Raw genomic sequence first — 20282 nt, forward strand, 5'->3', positions numbered from 1 at the left:
CAGCACTTCACTTCACAAATCTGGATCTTCACCAGCTAACTTGTGAGCAACCACGGATGAAATCGCCCGATAAAGGGTTCTATGTTATCTTGTTTTATTTAAGAGCAGTGAGGTTTACAAAAGAAACACATTTTGGCATTTTTTAAATAAGTAATATAAATGGTATTAGTTGAAATACAAACTTATAAACTGCAGGTTTCCATTTGCATTAAACTCTACACGTTTCTGCACTGCATAATGTACAGCATCCTCTTAATAGGCCTGCATTACCATTCAATTCAAATGTACTTTGGGGATTCATGTAATACATCCATTTCAGTCAGTAGTACTAACCAGCACCAGGAATCTCTTTATATTACTTAGTCTGGCTAATCATGTGAGAAGATTTATACTGAAAACACAAAAGTGGAAGGCATGACATGGTTTACTTGTACTGCTTTAAAACAACCAAAGGTTATTTAACATGGGGAATGTACCATTTGAGTGCTCCTTTCATAAAGGGTTGACTAATTGTAAAATTAAATTAATTCTTACACCCCAATGTAAAGCAGCATAACCACATTACAAGTTGCGCCATTTCTTAATAGTATTTGTATTATTAACTCCACTAATAATAATACATCAGAAGGAAGCATAAAGAAAATGAGAAAAAGTGGCAACAAGTTTATCCTATATCCTCAGTGTAGTTTCCCACAGTCTAAGAGCATCTGCTCACCCATACTTACTGCACCTTGATTTATAACAAACCAGTACATTACAAATAAGAGGATCATGTGAACTGTCCAAAACCTTACTGAAATGTATGGGAGAATGGCGATTGCCACTGATAAAGAAGTATAAGACTGATGGGTAAGCGCTATTAAAAATACACACCGTACTTCTACAAAAAATACTTCAATACATTTTATGTAGCAACACTGGGAAACCAACTTTGTTAATAATGGAATGAGGATTTTTTTTTTTGCATTCAACACAGCAATAAAACATTTCCATCCATATATAAGGTTTCCATTTTAATGGGAGCACAAGCTGTGTATAGCGGCTGTAGTGTGGGGAAGCATGCAGGCTGGTTGTTTTCACTCAAACTTCTCCTCCCCTTCCTCCACATCTTTCAGACTGAGCACCTCCAACGTGCCTTTCCCCTTCGTTTCACAGCGGATCAGCTCGTCAACCTCCCTGAAGCAGCCGGGGTCAATCAGACACACCTACAGGAGCAAATCAAGACTGAAGGTTAAACCCTTCTTTACAGGACAAAAACAACACGATGGTATGCAACACAAGTGATAGAAATAGTCACTGCTGTCTTAGAACGAAATTTATTACTGAAAATATTTCATCGAATGGAACAAAATCTGACCTGAATGACTTTAAAATCGCAACATCAGAATCACTCTTCCTCCTAAAACTGATACTTACTACAATTAAAAAAAAAATGTTTTTACAAGACTACAACTGGCTAATCGCTAGCTTTTCATTTATTTTCATCTCGGGAAAGCTGGGTTAGAATCTGTCTTAAGTCACAAATTAAATTGGTTTAGTGACAAATGGCTGTATCTCCTGAGGCCCAGAACTGAATGGCAAAAGTTGTTCAGGCCAGATTTTAGGCGCTATTGGTGAAGACGAGCAACATGCTGGACTGTGGTCAGTGCCGTTGACCCTCACCTTTTTTTTGTGGGCACTAAATTCACATGAAAATTCATGAAAGGTGATCCTAATAAAAAAATTAAAATAAAGTATTTGTAGTCTTCTAACCATTTCTAGCTGCTCGTCGAAGTCTTCGCTCTCGATCACTTTGATGAGTGGTTTGAGTTTCTCCTTCAGTTTCTTCCCCTCCTTCGCTGGCAGCATGAACCGCAGCCTCATGTGTGCACGCTGAATCTGCATGGACTCCTTCAGCTGCCGGATCACTTCCAGAGCCTGAAACAGTAGCAATCACACGCTGCTGTTCACTGCTTACATGTTAGTAGGAATGGACTGAGAGGACATGTAACCCAGAACAATTCAGACACCTTGAAGAATCTTCACATCCTGCGGCACAGTCCAAATTTGATCAGGACCTTCGCGCCAGACGTTATAATTTACTTGTATCTCTAAAAGAACTCCAGGGATGGGAATAAGACTCCTGTTACATAGCAGTTTGCGCCATTCCTATTTTTACTATGAGTTTAATACCGATACCCTGAGGCTAATCGAGCTTGTATTAAAACTTGGAGTGCGTGAATCTGCTATGAAATAGGAGTCTTGTTTGCATCCCTGAACTATCAATGACACTAAACTATACATGCCATAGAACACAGTTACAGCTGTGGCTACATAAGGTTCTGCCGTGGATTTTCTCACTGAAACCCCTCACCTCACCTGTTGCTTGGTGCTCTGGTTGGCTTTGACAGAGTAGTGGATGTCCTTCATTGCTCGCTCAATCAGATTGACTGTGTAGGGTCTCTTGGTCTCTGGGTTCACACATTTTTCTGCAACTATAGTTGCAATATCTCTGAACATCTGCTCCAGTTGTGTGTGCCGTTCCTTGTCTGAAACTTGAAGTTCACCTTTTGCCAGGATCTTTAAAGATAAGCAATACGAACTCATATATATATATAGATATCTATATCTATATCTATATATATATATATATATATATATATATATATAAAATGCCAGGCAGAACTTCTTCCCAAATGATTAGTAGACCTTACTCACTTGTTTACATATTTCTGTCAGGTCATCTGTACCAAATGCTTTGACAAAGTCTTCCTTTTTTGCCACTTGTCCTTTTGAGACGTTTACAAAAACGGAATGGGTTTGCAGGACTTCATCGAGGTCCTTCTCACTGAAAATAATAGTAATACCATGTAGTACTATTGGAATAGTAACGTCCAGTCACTAGCCAATTGCCCCCTAACGATGACGCGTCACAACTTAAAGATCTTTGTCTTGAATTTATTACCAACGTAACAACACAGTAGTGACATTATAAAACTATTTTACTGAGCCCCTTACACTGTACTGTAAGTCAGGTTAAAATACTAAATGGATAATATCTTTAACATATAACATCTGTTAAAAAGACAGCAGATAACCGGTGATTATAAATGGTGAAATACCAAATTTCTCCTGTTTATTCGAATGCGCGCGTCTAAATATGATATTTGAATAATAACACATTTAAGAACTTACACCCCAGCCCTCCAGTTCATCACTTTATTTTTATAGCAGGCGATCTCGAATCTCTTTCCTCCTTTTTTCATTCTCACGACAGCCACATTTGTGAGCCGAATCTGGTTAGTTGGTGTGAAAATCGACATATTTTAGTTAGTTAAGCAAAGAAAAAAAAAAATTAGCAACTGCGTTGACCCGCTCACAACTGTTTACACCTGCGTGTCACAGAGATTGCACGGCGTTGCATTGCTTGGTCTCGCTGCAAAAGGGTTCCGGAGTAAACAAGCGTGAGGAAATAACAGTTCCCAGTTTAACATTTTATTAGATAAAGTTAATTTTTTTCTTCACTGCTAAAAGGAAAGCCCGCTGTCTTTGGCTATGACAAAAAAACGAGGCAAATGCTCAATAATTCTACGAAAACACCCGCATGAAACACCGCACCACATTTTTATAAACCCATTTTCCTTTTGTTTAAATAAAGTTTTTTTCCACCCACAATGCACAGTTCCTAACAATATGGCCGCCTGTTGTTAAGGGTCGCTGGAATTATTATTATTATTATTATTATTATTGTTGTTGTTTTTATTTTTAACTTTTAATCATTATTGTACTGTTTGCAAGGGCTGGCAACTATTGGAAAAATACGTAACGATTCGACAATACTTCATCACATAATGATATTGTATTGGGCTACTTTGATAGTGTTGCAACTATCATTAGAGGCGTTTGCACTACTAGTGCAGGAAGGGGGTACGTATTGGCCGCTCAAACTGCACCACAAAACACTCCTGGCTTTGTAGACATTACAAATATATGTTATTTATAATAACTAACAATCGAAAATGGCTTCCCGTGACACTGCATGCGTGTTGCTCCATGCACAACCTTTATAGTTCAACAGTTTGTGTGCAAAGCTACATTGATATATTATAGGGTTGTTTTGTACAGTATGTTTCATTCACAGCATGGTTGTGTTGCCATTTGCGTTGCAGATGCAGCAGCAGAAGAAGATTTTTGGAGTTATCTTATTTACACGTGTTTCATAACGCTATGGCAAAACAGAGTCTACATTTACTCTGTGGGAGGTGTATGCGTTGGTGTTTGGATGCTTCTTCGGATGATTCTGACTAAGAAGGTAATCAGTTACAAATATGTATACAGATATCTTAATAGTTCGTAATCAATTCACTAATATTAACACAAGGTAATCAGTTACAAATATGTATACAGATATCTTAATAGTTCGTAATCAATTCACTAATATTAACACAATGATTAAAATATCTTAAGTATACTTTATCGCAACGCCGTCCAACTGAGGGCAATAGAGCTATGATATGACAAATTGAGAAGCTCTCTCTCTTTCTCTCTCTATATATAGAGAGAGAGAGGGCGAGAGAGCTCTTCATTTGGAGGTGAAACCTGAACATTCGGCAGTTTCTGGTAGACGCAAGTGCAAAACAAATGTTGTGTAAGAGTTTTAACATGTTTCTGTCTAGGCTTTTTAGTCCTCCCTGGTCCTTGATATGGCTCTTTCATTAAAGGGCTGGAGAACTGTTTTATTGTGCTCTACTTATTGTATAAAACCATTTCAAGCACATCTAACTGTTCCACTGTTTAACAGTGACAATGATGACTGCATGTTTCTGTTTGTGTTCCTTATAAGAAAGAGATCAGTAAAATTGGCTCTGCAACTTCATCCATCAGTCATGTGAAGGAAAATGGCCATTCGGTCCAGAAAGAGCAGGAGATTCATGTCTCAGGGGTGAAGATTTTCTTTGGGTCTCAGACTGGAACAGCAAAGGTACAAGGCATTTTATTACTGCAGTAATACCTAAATCCCAGGAGCCAGAATTCTGTGTGAAGCAGCAGTCCGGTGAGATGTCAGGTTAATCTCTTACATCAAACCAATAAAACATCATGCTTAGAGGTTGGCATATATGTTAGCGATCATAATCTTAACCTAGTGATTCATCATACAATTTTTAGTTTTTACTAAAACTTTACAGTAAGAATTGCAGTGCATTTACTGAGATGAGTCATTGTGGTTTACAAGTAGTACTGCAGAAGATTATTAATCCTGCCTAAAAGCAATAAAATCTAGCCCTTAAGGCTCTGCAAATGGAAATAACTCCCGTTGCATACAGTTTGATCCATTCCTGGTTTTACTATGAGTTTAATAACATTGATCTGAGCTTGTTACCTATACACTGTGGCTAAAGCATGTATTAAAACCTGGAATGGATGAAACTGCTATGCATTAGGAGTCTTATTTTCATCCCTGGGCTCAAAGATATTCAAAGCTCCTATATAGAGCTTGTGATGAAAACATTTCACCTGGAAGATTCTTGAAAAGCAGCAGTTCATTGTTTGGGAGTGCAGTGGTTTAAAGCCCAGCGATGTTTGAAACAGTCAGTGAGATCACTGAAGCTCAGAATCTGCTCACTGTAACAGTATACTTTATATGTGTACCAGGGATTTGCAAACGATCTTGCCAAGGATGTGGAGACTTTGGGTCTGCCTGCTGAAGTCAATGACCTGAAGGGTTATGATCCGGATGACAGTCTGCCAGATGAGGTGGGTGCTTTTCAGTTCTTTTAGATTAGTACTTTGAATGCTGTTGGCATGGATATTGATTGCTGAGAATTCCTTTGCTGTAGCCCTTGCTGTTAAAGATTCCTTTTGTTTTGCTAGCAATAACAAGCAGCACTGTACATGGTGCTGGTTTTACTGTGAGTTTAATCAGACACACCTGCGCTTGTTACCTATACACTGTGAAACTGCTTTGCAGTAGGAGTTTCCATCCCTGTTAAACTGGGCATCTCAGAACCTCTTGGGATGAGCGTTCTGTTTTAATTATATATATATATATACACACACACACACACACACACACAAACATCATATGTGTATAGCATACTGTTTGGGTCTGTGAAGTGTGACAAATTGATTACTTTTCATCAATATCCAATCCTAGTGAAGCATGCTGAGAGTGAAATGAATAGCTGATACGCCGAGGGAACACTTCTCACAATTTTGCAAGATTTGTTGCACTGAATGTTAAGGACTTGAGATTTGCTAAGCAGGGTGGATCTGAGGTTCCTGACTGACCCAGATTCAGGTTGAGGGACATTAACTTCATCGATCTGTGCTGGCTTTCCGATCAGCCCCAGTGCGGTTCTCAAAATGACATCAGATGTGTTGAGCGTTGTAATCTTTTCAGAAATGATAGGGCTGTATGCAAGCTGACTGTGGAGCTCCATAATTAGTTTGCAAGACGCTGGAGCTGTGCATTTATTTTACACACATCATTATCATTATCACTATTTTTTAGTTATGCTGTTTCTTTCCACTTCAGAGACTATTTTTAATTGATCACACTAATGATCCAGACTGCCCCCCCTTTTTCCCATCCTTGACCAACAGTCATTAACCATGTGTTTGCAAAGCTGGGTCTGCAACTGGTACCTCTGCACTCTGAACTAGGGCTTTTACACTGTGATGATGTAATGAATGCTTTATGTGTACAAGCAAAACTCTCCATATAGTGTCTAAACAATTGGACTATACCAGGCTTGTTTTTTTTTCCCCTCTAGACTACAAGCAGAGCTGTTTGTGTGTTCATCCTGGCCACTTATACAGACGGGCAGCCCACAGAGAATGCAGAGTGGTTCTGTAAGTGGCTGCAGGAAGCATCAAATGATTTCAGATATGGCAAATCATACCTAAAAGGTCTGAGATACGCAGTGTTTGGATTGGGAAACTCTGTTTACATCGGCCACTACAACACTGTAAGTACTGCGGTATCGCATAGTCTGTATTTCACTATTGCAAACGTGGGCTTACTGGCCCTCTGAACTTAAGTGGGTAAAAATGTACAATAATATAAAGTTACAATGAAATTTGACACCAATCCATCTGTCATTCTTACATATTTACATTTTGATTCTATGGATGTAAGGTATTGCAATTTTGAATGATCCTGGTGTCTCTAAGTTTGTATTACAGCTGTGTGATACTGGTATACTTGTTATAAAGAATCATAGTGCTCCCTGTAAAATTAGCATTTCTAATTTGTGAGTTAAATTAAAAAGTTCTGTATGATTGATTTTTTCCCCCTCCAAAGAACCTCATTGAGATATATGCAACGCCCAATTATTGTTATCCAAAACAGCCAATGCTAAATTCCTCTTCTTCCAGTTTTTATCTTTACACTTGTCATGCTGGGTGTGTGATAGCAATGATGTGCATAGCCAGTTCACCCACCCTTTTACTGGGGAGCTTGTCAGGATTTGCAAGACTAACAGTGTTTCCGATTGTGTTTGGAAGGTGAGTAAGAACGTGGACAAGTGGCTGTGGATGCTGAGTGGCAGCCGGATCATGACCCGTGGACAGGGAGACTGCAACGTGGTGAAGAGCAAGAGCGGCAGTGTGGAGGGAGACTTCAAGGCCTGGAAATCCACGTTCCTGAGCCGCCTGCAGGCTCTCGTGAGGGGAGAGAAGCAAGCTTGCAGTGGGGACTGTAAGAAGGGAAAGTGCAAGAATAAGAAGCACCAGCACAGAGAGGAGAACGAGCAGAACGCCGGGACACAGGAGGAGCACAGTTCAGAGGTGAGGCTGACTGATAAGCTCACAGCTGCTTTTCATTTTTTAAATGTAGCGCTCATGAAAGCTGTGGGATAGAAACTGCCCACCTACGCAACAGAGACCTGGGATTGTTCATTGTGCTGATTTATGTGGTAGGTTTTTGATGGAGAAAGCCAAACTGTATCTTTCTGCTCAGTATTTTTTGATAAATGGTCTAAATCGTCCTCCTGGAATGAAGAATCTGTTTTGTGATTAACTGGCAGACGTTGAAATTTTGCTAATTGTTTCATATTGCCGATGTAAGAAACTGCTCCACTAATTAAGGTGTCTTTTGTTCTGTTCTAGTTTAATTGCTTGACAAGCTGCAAGTACTGAATAGAACTACATATCCACCCACTGGCATATCTCTGCTGTATTTTTAATATGTGTTCAGATGGGGAATATTCCTCAACAGAACATGCTTTTAACAGGAATTCAAATAACTTACACACTGAAATCCAACAGTTTTAAAGAATATAGTCATACTTTATTTTATTCATAAACACATTCTTAACTCAGGAGTTAAAAGGGACCGTTATTTCTTGCTGAATTTTAAAGAATAGCTGTTATGTATTCAAATTCCAGCACGTACTGTACTCACTCTGGTTGGTAGGATTCCTAGAAGAATCAACCCACACAGAATCAGTACTTGCATTTAATTCATACTTCAATCTCCTGCTGCTTTTATTTACCATTCTAGCACTAACCTTGTTTCAAATAGATTTTGTATTTATCAGCCAGCGTTGTGTCCCGGTTAGCGGTACTCCTTTTCATTCTGTTTGGTAACGGGCAGCTTACATTTTCACACTGTGATATTATGAGCATGTGTGTATTTGTGGATTTGTACTGTGGGGGCTGCCAATGCAATACAGTGTCTGTTTGCATAACATTCGCTGCACAGATATCCTGCAGTACAGTGAAAGGCTTGGCAGGGACACACGTTGTGGTGTCTAATGAATTGATCCGGACAGCGGCGGATCTAAATACTGCTGCTGTTTAGAGCATTGAGATGTGGCCTTTGTGTGAAAAACAAACAGAGACAGCAAGCCTCTTTTAGTGCACTTCTGTCTGTACAAACATGGAACGTGCCAGGAAGGCTCCTCATATTTAAACATACAGCACAATTTTGTATCTGTGTGTATCGGTAAGTATGCTGTATGTCTTGCGATGTGATAATAGAGGCAGTGTGATTGCATTGTGATTTGTCTGCAGGAGATTTTTGAGACCAGCAGCGAGGAAGACTCCAGTCACGAGGAAGAAGCCTCTCGGGGATCTGTGATTGATGTTGAAGATCTGGGCAATGTCATGAACCATATGAAGAAAGCCAAGGTAATTACTGTGCTGGTGGGGTGGGTCATCATGAACCACATGAAGAAAGCTAAGGTAATTACTCTGCTGGTGGGGTGGGTCATTTAGGACTGCACTTTCCAATGGATGGCTCAAGAGACATACATGGCTGATTGAGCTCCATAGTACTTTTGATTTAGAAGTGAAGTGGCCAGTTTAAGGTTTGAAAAAACCGCAAAAGCAACTGAGTCTTTAGTAAGTGCAGTAGAGCCTGCCATATCAGATCCTGTAAGACACGATCCTCTCTGTTATCCAGTGGACCTCTGGCATGTATTTGCACATGCTGTTCCCAACTGAACAGTGCTGATGGAAACTGATCAATGCACATTTTAATATGGGTCTAAAAGGTAAACTCCGCTCTTAGCAGGACAGAATAGATTCAGTTGCAGAAAAAAAATGTAAGGTGTTGCATTTGGCAATTCAGTTTCACTTTTTACATGCTGTCGCCTTCCTGTAACTGCCCAGCTCACCATGTTAAATAATAATAAAAAAAACCAAGAAAGCAAGGGATTAATAGAATTACTGTACCGTTAAAAAGCTGAAACGAGACCTCCCAAGCCAGTTTGAGCATGCACTTTCTTCTTGTTGTTTGTGTCTCGGATTATTATGCTCATATCTGTTTTTCAATAAGTTTCACTGATTTTCTTTCTATAGTATACATGCAGTATCGTACGTTGGTGTTTTAGACACACTGATGTGCCTGACATTGTACATTTTATAATTCCCCAGCATAAATACAGCATTAACTACAATGTAATATTCCCTTTGAGATCCGATATATATTTACATAGCCGATGGACCCCTGGAACCAATTCAATCGGATATGACAGGTTCTACTGTATAGTCAAAATGATATAGAATGGGCTGAATGCCAAACGTTTAATGAACAAAAAGCCATCTTTCTCTTAATGTAGCATAATGATCCAATTCAGCATAATTGATTGGAATTTATTAGATTTCTGTACAGGGCAGTGTTTTTTTTGCTCAAATATATGTGTAAAGGAAGCAAGTAATGAATCGAAAGTAGAGCTCTTTCCAGTCTGTATGTAACCCATTGCAATCCCTGAAACGCACCTCTCAGTACTCCAGTTTGAGTTAAGTGTTTTGTCCTACTTTCATCTTTTACTGCACGCTGAAGTGCTGCTCCCTGACATTCTCCATACATATTGCAGTGCCTATCTACCTGGGAAGTGTGGCATTAATATAAAAAGGGTCAGAGGGCACAGAGACTTATTCTGCTGGGATGTTGATAAATATGCTGTTTTATTGAAACTGACAACTACGGATTGATATGATACGCAGTGGACTCAACTAGTCATATCATATTAATTAATTATTAGTGCTGGCTTGGTTTGGAGGGATCTAACTTTGACAGAACACCTGTGAAATGTTGCTTTTTTTGATCTGTGTATTTTTAGTATCTCCCTCTGCGCATTGGAGTTCAGATTCATAAACGCACCCTGACAGTGAGAGAGTGGCTGCACATTTAGAAGGCATGAAGGCCAGTGGAGCGGCAAGCTGTCTACATCCTTTATTAAATCGTGGGTGGCTTTGTGGCATGTTATTTCCGTTATGGGGACATTTTTCACAGATGGCGAATTATCAGTGGCTAGTCTGTGTCTCATTTGCATCATTTCATTGGGAAGATCTTCCTGCTCTCAGTTATGGTACGAAGGCAGTCCAGGTAAATCGATTTGACTTCCAACCTTCATGAGCTTCTCGGAGCCCGAAATCAAAGAGCATAAAGCACGGTGTTGGGCAACTAAATGATCCTGACAACTTCATCAAGCATCAAAGCTATTTGTTTTCAGTCTGCTACTGTTACACGGTTATTGGTGCATGTCCAAATATAAAGACAGCATCGTGGGAGAATGTAATCATGCATTTAAATGGTGTCAAACTGTTTCTCTGGTCTCCACCTCCTCTTATTCTGGTTCTAATAAATTCAGCAGTAACTGTAATCAGAGAAGTACATTATTATCCTGCTGTGAAGACTGGAAGCCCCATCGGAAAACCTAATTAATTCCAGTAATTAAACAATTTGTTGTGGTTTAGAAAACACATGAGAATTTGTATTGATTTCCCTCTGCAGGTAATTGCTAATAATAAAAGGTCCTGAAAAATGAATCGGTGACTGTTGTAGACACATCCGTGCATGGTACAGTATATTTGATGTATTTGATTCAATGGCGTGCCAAGTCTTTAATGAAGATGGCTACATACTTTTAAAGGAGTGCTAAGCAAGGTTTTTGAAATCCATTTTCTTAGTTCTCGTGAGCACTAGCAATGTGTTACCACTGCCCTGCCCCTTTAATTCTGGCGAGAGTCTCTTGTTTTTTGCTTGTATTTTTTTATTATTATTATTATTATTATTTATTTCTTAGCAGACGCCCTTATCCAGGGCGACTTACAATTATTACAAGATATCACATTATTTTTACATACAATTACCAATTTATACAGTTGGGTTTTTACTGAAGCAATCTAGGTAAAGTACCTTGCTCAAGGGTACAACAGCAGTGTCCCCCACTGGGGATTGAACCCACAACCCTCCGGTCAAGAGTCCAGAGCCCTAACCACTACTCCAATTTGTTTTATGCAGATATTTCAAAGACAACACTTTAGGTGAAAAGTTGTTTCCTGTAACCGTACTGCTCCATGTGTTCTTTAAGAATTAAAAGTTTCTCAGCACAGTGAAAGCAGGGCTAGTATCAATTTAACAAGGTAAGAAACAATGATCCTTTGAAGGGAGAATTAAACAAGCTGGTTTTGGAGTGTTTTAAAGCTACAATTTGATAGAATTGGTTTGAGTTTGCTGCTTTATTTCAGGGGAGAGGTTAGCCTTGTGTGCAGTGTCCTATTGAATTTATAAGGAAGCTGGCTTTGGGCTTGATTTCAATGAGATGTTTGTTCAAAAGCACGCATCTGCTTGACAAATGAAGCCCTTCATGGATAGCAGGTTTGTCCAACTTGAATACAAGATTGTTTTAGGCTTATGAGGATAGCCGTATGGGGCACCACCTTTACTAAAGCTATGCCTTCACACTTTGCTCAGTAGTAAAAAAAAAAAAAAAGCAAACTAGCCCCCTACATGTGCCATATGCTTTGGTGTATATAAAGTGATACTGCAGGGAAAAACAAAAAATACCTTAGACAACTTACTTTAGTTACCTGATTTGAATGCATTCATTTCTGGGTGAGATACTGCATAGGAACCATACCGATCCTATGCAGTTGGTATTTAATTTTAAGACCTAGCATTATTATAGGATATGAGCATTTTTCAGTACTGCCACAAGGGGGCAGGAGAGGAAACAGCATTTTGTAACTATACACACCATTGATTTATACAAACTATATTTACATGGTGGCACTGGCTGTCGACACACAGATGTTTTTAAGGTGGTATTGCTTGAATAGTAGTTGGGTATACAGTAAGCTAGTCTGTGTTTTCTGTGGCTGCAGAGGAACTAACAGATACAAAGAACTGTGACATTCTGTACATGCAATAACCCAAACACTAATTGCTAATAGGCGTTTTGTATATCATTATGTCAAGTCTTTGTCCTTGTGCCTTGCCCTTATGAGGACTGTGCCTTGCCCTTATGAGGACTGCGCCTTGCCCTCATGAGGACAGTGCCTTGCCCTCATGAGGACTGTGCCTTGCCCTTATGAGGACTGTGCCTTGCCCTCATGAGGACTGTGCCTTGCCCTCATGAGGACTGTGCCTCGCCCTCATGAGGACTGTGCCTCGCCCTTATGAGGACTGTGCCTTGCCCTCATGAGGACTGTGCCTTGCCCTCATGAGGACTGTGCCTTGCCCTCATGAGGACTGTGCCTTGCCCTCATGAGGACTGTGCCTTGCCCTCATGAGGTCTGTGCCTTGCCCTCATGAGGACTGTGCCTTGCCCTCATGAGGACTGTGCCTTGCCCTCATGAGGACTGTGCCTTGCCCTCATGAGGACTGTGCCTTGCCCTCATGAGGACTGTGCCTTGCCCTCATGAGGACTGTGCCTTGCCCTCATGAGGACTGTGCCTTGTTCTTATGAGGAATGTGCCTTGTAAACTCCATAAAATAATAAAGGAAATAAAAATAAACAATAACAGATTCAATTAAAGCGCTTTGTGATGGTGGTCCACTATGAAAGGCGCTATATAACATAACGATTGATTGATTGATAATATTATTATGTTATTATTTTTGGGTAGATACAGATTGGTGTTTTTGCAACTAATTTAAAGCTACTGTACAAAACGGTGACAACAAATGTGATTGAACTGGATTAGACTGCAGAGTGTGATACTGAAACGCTGTTCGCTGCAGATCAATGAACAAGAGAACTGAGGGGATATCTGCAGGTAAGGGTCTCGGAAACTGAAGAGCAAGCAAGCTCATTTCCTACGACTGCCGTTTAGTATGATAACGTTTAATGAGTTCTTCAAGGTTGGCATGCTGTCCAAGGTTGTGAGCTAGAGAAGAAACAGAGGCCAATCTAGGACTCTAGGGTGGAAAGCAATTAATCTTGCATTGAAACATACACACAGACTTATCTGACAACTGTTGACATGCGATCTGAATTGAATTGATTACTGGAACACCGTAAAATGGTGTTTTGAGGGTTCTGTTGCGTCAGAAGCAGATGGAAAGAATAAATATGCTAAAGATGTGTCCTGGGAAATAATGATTTTAAATTCCTGAAAATTAAACTATTACATGTTAAAAGATCATCTTGTTTTCTTCAAAGGTTTCCTTGTGTTGATGCTTAAAATATTATAGAATGACATCTTTGTATGTATTCTGAGATACTGAAATACATGCAGTATTTTGCAGTCTCCTATACTGTCAGGGCCATGGGTTCAGATTTACATTTTCACTAGTGCCCAATTACTTTTCTGCCTTGTGGGCTCCTATCTCCCTGGCACAGTGTGCTATCACAGGGTGTGGGGAAGACGTTTGAATCTGATAAAAGCAAACCTATTGCTCATTTCAAAGAACCAGTCGTTAATCACAGGTAGAAATATCCAGGAAAGAGGGGCTACATCTGGGAGATGTTGATAAAACTTGAATTACCATTCGTACCCAGCCAGTCACTGCTCGGTCTGTGTTACTGTTATGTATTTAAAGATGCACACTATATATATATATATATATATATATATAAATATAAATATAAATATATAAATGAACTGACACATTTCAATTTAAAGTTAAACTTTTACAATTAGGTTGTGCTGTGTGTATAATCTCAAAACAAATTGTCGCCTTTTAATCTGTAGACAGGTGAGTTTCGCGTGGCCGATGCAGATCCACATTATAAACACATAAGCATAACAATAATGTGTAACGTCGTCATGTAGAGAATTTATTATTTTTTTTTTAAACGGAACAGACATTTATTTTGAACGTGGTGACGCGAAGGGAATTGTCGGCTTTTAACTGGCCATTTATCATCATGTATGTTTTGCCTCATCTCAATTAAAATTTTTAAACCTCAACATCAATAGATCGAAGAATTGTAACAAGAGGATTTTTTTTTTAAATTTAACCCGGCTTTCAATTGAAATGTGTTGGTTCAGTGAGACCTTAAAGGAAAATTATTTGGAAACGCTGTATGAGTCCCATCCCTACTATATATGTTATAAAATATATATATATATTTCTTCAAAATCAATAGTTCTGCACTTCTACACAGTCAGCACAAGAAAACAATTCCATTTTTATTTGTTCTAGTACAGTAATACAAACACTGTTTGTTCTGTGTTATATAACATTCGGAGACGGCTCTGCTATTGATTTTTTTATTGCTGTATGTTAATACTCAGTAATGGAACGGCAAATAGAGCATAGCTCAGATGACACTAATTAATGGCCCTGCTTTAAAACCAGTGCTTCACACGGACACTCCAGCCCTACACTCAAAAAGGGAACTTCTTCAATGGAGTACAAAGGAGAGGTAAATTATTTAATTCAGGGAACACTTTATGAAACTTTCAACTCAATATTTGTTTTTGTGTCTCCTTACATAATAGCAGTGTGGACAGTGTGCTATTAGACGCTAATCTGATTTTTAAATCTTAAATGCAATCCATTGTTAGTTAGCCTACCATTCTAGATATTAGTATCAATAATGCCTCGCTAGCTACAGTGTGCTTCATTTCATCCAACATGTCTAAGCAGAAGCCAAAAACAAGAAAAACTCATCCATATGTCGCGTGACTTCTGAATCCGTAGGTGATCTGCGGTGGATGGTTATTCCCATTGTTCTATCTTAACTCGAGTGGATTGTGATGTCATTTATGATAATATGTCATGAGTAGGGTGTCCAATAAGAGACAACCAACACACAACATATTCACTTTAATGTAAGCCATGGAAACGAAGATTGTATTCAGCAGCTGCTATTAAACGTAAAGGTGGTGGTGTTTTTTAAACTGGAATATGGGGTGTGTTTTAATGCACAGGAGGATCTGAAACCCAGATAAGATGTACTGGAAGTTTTCAATGCCCTGCTGAGGAAGGCTGAGTCCCTGAAAGTCTTTCCTAATGAGGCTTCATGTCCCTTTTGATTTAGAGAAATGAAATCTTGCACCAATGAACCAGGGTGCACTGCTTCTCCAATTAATGGCTTTATTGATGTTTGTAATAGTGCTGGTGCATTTCTGGAATTCATTTGTCCGGGGTCTTCATTATATTAAGCATTGTCTCTGATTTAATAAGCATTTCAAGCCAGGAAAATGTCTTAATTGAGTGAAGGCAGTCCAAACACCACCATTGTTAAATCATAACCCAGTGCAGAATGAGCTCATAATCACATCGTACAGGACCTGAAAGCTCCAAAATATTTGTATAAAAGTTTGGTGAAGGTGCAAAATCATGGCAGGTATCCTGCTTGCTATGTAGGAGGGGAGGGGAAGCTGACCATTCCAGTCCTGGTCTTTGTTCCAAACCTGTTCTAAATTGTTTAACCAATTAAACCTCCATCCAGCCCCTGAAGTAGTTCATTATATCATTTTACCTGGTCGGACACGAGCAGTGCTTAAGGCCCCCATTTTTTTTTTTACTGAAGACCTGGAGTTGATGTAAGTTTGGAGAAGTAGGTAAAATGCAAGGCTTGATTTTAATTTTAAACAGCGGTGGTGTTTAGATCCGCCGTGCTTTAGACCACATTAATAACCCCTGTTTTCTGTCTTTTATCCAGCTTTATTATTCCATGTGCTGTGACAATAATGTTTGTCGCAGTATTTTTACATTCATTCTGTTCATTACCGCAATGCCTCTTCCCTGAGCTCTTCTGGGCTTCTGGCTGTTTGATCCATCATGTCTGGCCAGATTCACTCTGTACAGTGCTGATATTAAGCTCACTGCTGTTGGTAGGGAGTGCTTTGGGCATCTGATTGATAGAGGAGAATTCTGAAATACAAAACAAACACCACAACCATTGCAAAATCACTGCTATCTATTTAATGGATATCGAATGGTTTTAGTCCAAAAATGTAACTATAAGGTGCAGAAATCCTGCTTACACACAAACTATTCCTTTCCAATCCACATAAAATATGAACTGAAAAGGAAAACCCCAGAAACTGAATCATAAACCAAAGTGTAATGCATGCAATCAATTGTCTTCAGATACCTTTTGCTATAAATCTCTCAGCAACCAGCATTTAATCCATTTATGCTGTTGTGTAATAAATATATCGTTGTCCATTAGTAGAATACAGTAATGATTTTACAAAAGCCACAACAAAAACTTGTATTGATTTATTCTGGCGAGCTTTCAGTTTATGCAGTGTGGTTACTGAATTTCATCTTGCTATTTGGCAGCTTTGCTATTCAACTATTCGTTCTTGCTATTAGGAAGGTCCCTTTTAGAAACAAAATAGTTGGCACATTTGGATTTTGATGAGGCTGTAATTAAGACAGCTTTCTCTTCTGGTTTCTTAATTAGTTTGTAAATGTTGCTTCGATCAATCAATTACAGTACATTGTAATCTGTGATTTTTGGCTAGAGCACAATATCTGAGCTGTCTGCAAGTCTATGGTTCACCTTGCCAATGGAAAGAGGTCTATACTGTTAAAGGTTCAGCTTTCAGAAAAGCCAGATGAAACTCATTACAAAATGCCTCCAGAAATGAAAACTGTGTAGACTAAGCTTACATCTCATACAATATTCAAAGAATCAACCCATTCGATGTGCTGGTGGCATCCATTACGCAATGATGATCATCTTCTTGACAGTTGCTTGAAATAAACATTTAAACCCTCAGATAAAAGCAGCTGAGAATAGTTACATTCCTGTCAAAGTGGTACAGCTCTAGAATGTGCATCAGAGATAGAGGCGCTGCACTGGCACTGAGTGAACCTATTGAATACATGGAACCTCTTTGGAAGAGCTGAGCAATTAATTACAAGGGGCATGGTCAAAGAGCGATATCATTGGACGCACAGGAAAAAGTTGAGCTATAAAAAGGAAAATTCAGTCTGACGCCACAATACAGTGTATACACTAGCTTGAATTAAAATAGATTTAGTTTTTTTAGTGTGTAATCTGAGGCGTGCTTTGGTGCAGAATTGGTACCGGAATGAGCCACAAACCACTGAAGTTTGGCTGCTTTTAGAATCAGACTGCATAGCTAAACGTTGCTAATCGGCCAGCTGCATCGTTCCCTTCTCAAATGTGCTCGTACTTCTTCATAAATGCCATACCCTTTCTCTGGCAGGAGTTTATCAATCATACGTCAGTGTCCTAGCATCAGGTAATTTAATTCACTGAGCAGATGGGCATCAAGGAAACCATGCATCTGTAAAACAGCCAGAAGCATCAAGTCAGTGGTGTAAGAAAATGTTACATGTGACTTCCAGGTGGCAGCTTCTCTGTCCTAGGGTCTGCGATATTGCAGCTGTGGTCAATTATACTAGTTGTAGAGATATAACACTGGTACAATATTTTACATTTCTAATATAGTAGAGTGATTTATAGAAAATTAATTGATTTATTGATCACAATGGCATTTTGTTTGCCTCAATTAAACAATCATTGATCAATTAACCTCCCTGACACCCTCCCGCTCACACCTCACTGGCTGGCTACCCAGAAGCACATGCTGTCCTTTTCTAGACCACAGCTCCTTATTCTTGTAGTAGGAACACCTTATTCTTGTAGTAGGAACAGCAAGATAAAAACAAATCATTTTTAGATTTGGAAAAGTAACCATCCGGTTTTGAATGTCTCTTAAGAAATGCACTAATGCGATGAATCCCTAAAGGTAGAACACTAATTACAACCTACTACTGCTCTGTGAGATTTTAGACCTGCTTAAATTTCTTTCCTTCAGGGTGCAAACCCAGTGGGTCTTAGTACAAGGAATAAAGCTAACACTTTAAAATAATAGCTGTAAATTGATAATAAATTCAGGTTGAATACCACAGGAGTGACACCTGAATATCATATGCACTTCCTCTGAGTTCTGAAGTAATACACAGCCCTGTTAATTCATGTGGATTTAATTACCCATATTCATTCATGTTCCTCTGTAACAAATGATGTTGATCACATGTATGCAGCTTGCATTCACATGAATTAACACTACTCACAGTCCCCTGGTGGGTGAGTAATGCATGCCTTATACATGTGATGAACATCATTTGTTACAAAGAAACACAGAAAGAATACATGCAATTAAATCTGCATGAAGTAACAGGGCTGAATTCAATGAATGACTTCAGAACTTGGAGGAAGTGCAGAAGATATTCAGGTGTTACTCCTGTGGTATTCAGCTGGAATTCATTTTAATGTGTTACCTGATTAACTGCAGCTCTTCTAATGCAGCACATATGGGCACTGCAAACCTCAGCACATGCATCTTCTGCAATCCCTGTCTCATCCAATATGTGGGGAGTTGTGTAAAAATGACAGCTGGGTCTGGTAGGCTTCTACATAGAGCACAGAGCTTTATTGCAAAAAAAGCGTTCCAGTGGGTGAATTTGCATAAGTCAGGAGTCAGCTCAACTCGCGCTAGACAATGGGCTGTGCAGGTGTGAAGTTTATTGGTTACATTCTGCAGGTGCTGTTGCTTTTGCTGTTATGATGCCCAGCATTTACTAAAACCCTGTTTCTCATGTATTTATTACTGTCTCCCTTTTTCTGATCCTTTCAGTCTTAGTGGTTCTTGTTGCAGTTACTCAAGCACTGTGTTAAGCTGCTTGCATCTGAGTTCAGGTGCTCCTCAGTTCTAGTAGCCTGCCATTGAAATATTTAAACTAGATCAGTGTCTTTTATAGAAGCAAGATCCAACGCCATCTAGCAGTCTACCATTGTGGATCAATTGTCCTTTTGGTTTTCTGGTGGCAGTAAAATGCTAGATGGTGCTGGCACTTCTATAAAGACACTGGCTGATCCAGCCTACATTACACATGTCTACTGCAGGCACCTGGAATGGAACAGCAGCTCCCTTGTCAAAACAGCTGCAATGACAACCACTCTGAAAGATTGCATGCATCATAAAAATGTAAGGGAGCAAGATACAAATAAAATGTTAATTGAAACTACTTACACTGTCATTTTTAAAATGGTATTTATTTATTTTATTGTATTCTTTCTACAGAAAAAAAATGAAACTGAGGTCAAGCTGTCCAAACAGGGTCCTGTGAAAAGCGAGGACGCAGAGGCACGGGAAATGATCACACCGGCTCTCCGGGACGCCCTCACAAAGCAAGGTACAGCCGGCTGCCCTAATGAAGCCCTGCTGGATGCCTGGTAATGCCTGACCTTTTTGGTGTGTATTCTGCTGAATCTCAGTGCTGTCCTCATTCCCTTCATTGAACAGAGCCCATGTCTCTGGAGGATGAAAGAGCAAGAAGCTCTGAGATCACACTGCCATGTCTTTTTTTTTTTTTATCAGTGCCCTTTTCTGTTGGTCATGTTTACAGCTGTTTTATTTTTGCTCTAGTTTTTCCAATATTTTTGTATTCCCCTTTGTCTAGATCGGCATGCCCTCTTTCAGTTTCCAGTGTATTGTCTAAATTCACTAGACTTCTAAAATCCACCCTTCCTGTTCTTGTTCTAAATCAAAATTGGGCTTATTCACAAAACGCCTTAGTTATTTAATTTTTGATAAAAGTTGTTTATCAGTTTAACAGTTCCTGATCGTCA

At 39.3% G+C, this 20282-nt stretch overlaps 2 protein-coding genes across 2 annotated transcripts in view; one reads left to right on the plus strand and one right to left on the minus strand.

Moving 5' to 3' along the window:
* Positions 1-77: 77 nt before the first annotated feature.
* On the minus strand, positions 78-3606 carry LOC117429506 (ribosome maturation protein SBDS). The gene is made up of 5 exons (XM_034907206.2): positions 3175-3606; positions 2698-2827; positions 2359-2559; positions 1753-1917; positions 78-1205 (listed from the first exon to the last, which is right to left on the minus strand). Exons 1-5 carry the CDS (start codon positions 3300-3302, stop codon positions 1077-1079), a joined length of 753 nt encoding a protein of 250 aa, XP_034763097.1. The 5' UTR covers positions 3303-3606; the 3' UTR covers positions 78-1076.
* Positions 3607-3669: 63 nt separating this feature from the next.
* The window catches only part of LOC117429105 (S-adenosyl-L-methionine-dependent tRNA 4-demethylwyosine synthase TYW1-like), a 54401-nt gene continuing 37788 nt past the window's right edge, over positions 3670-20282 (plus strand). The window contains exons 1-8 of the mRNA XM_058998106.1: positions 3670-3906; positions 4149-4291; positions 4823-4960; positions 5632-5733; positions 6753-6947; positions 7486-7767; positions 8995-9111; positions 19735-19846. Of these exons, the coding sequence (XP_058854089.1) occupies positions 3831-3906; positions 4149-4291; positions 4823-4960; positions 5632-5733; positions 6753-6947; positions 7486-7767; positions 8995-9111; positions 19735-19846 (1165 nt within the window). The 5' untranslated portion in view covers positions 3670-3830. The remainder of the gene's footprint in view (positions 3907-4148; positions 4292-4822; positions 4961-5631; positions 5734-6752; positions 6948-7485; positions 7768-8994; positions 9112-19734; positions 19847-20282) is intronic.

Source organism: Acipenser ruthenus, chromosome 24 (genome assembly GCF_902713425.1).
Source record: "Acipenser ruthenus chromosome 24, fAciRut3.2 maternal haplotype, whole genome shotgun sequence".
NCBI classification, from domain to species: domain Eukaryota; kingdom Metazoa; phylum Chordata; class Actinopteri; order Acipenseriformes; family Acipenseridae; genus Acipenser; species Acipenser ruthenus.

Bases quoted from the DNA above. Each gene is read 5' to 3' on its own strand.
- LOC117429506 (XM_034907206.2), bottom strand. From the start codon at position 3,302: ATGTCGATTTTCACACCAACTAACCAGATTCGGCTCACAAATGTGGCT. The intron at 2,828-3,174 runs GTAAGTTCTTAA...TATTATTTTCAG, and splicing joins ATGAACTGGAGGGCTGGGGT to TGAGAAGGACCTCGATGAAG. The intron at 2,560-2,697 runs GTGAGTAAGGTC...TTATCTTTAAAG, and splicing joins TGACAGAAATATGTAAACAA to ATCCTGGCAAAAGGTGAACT.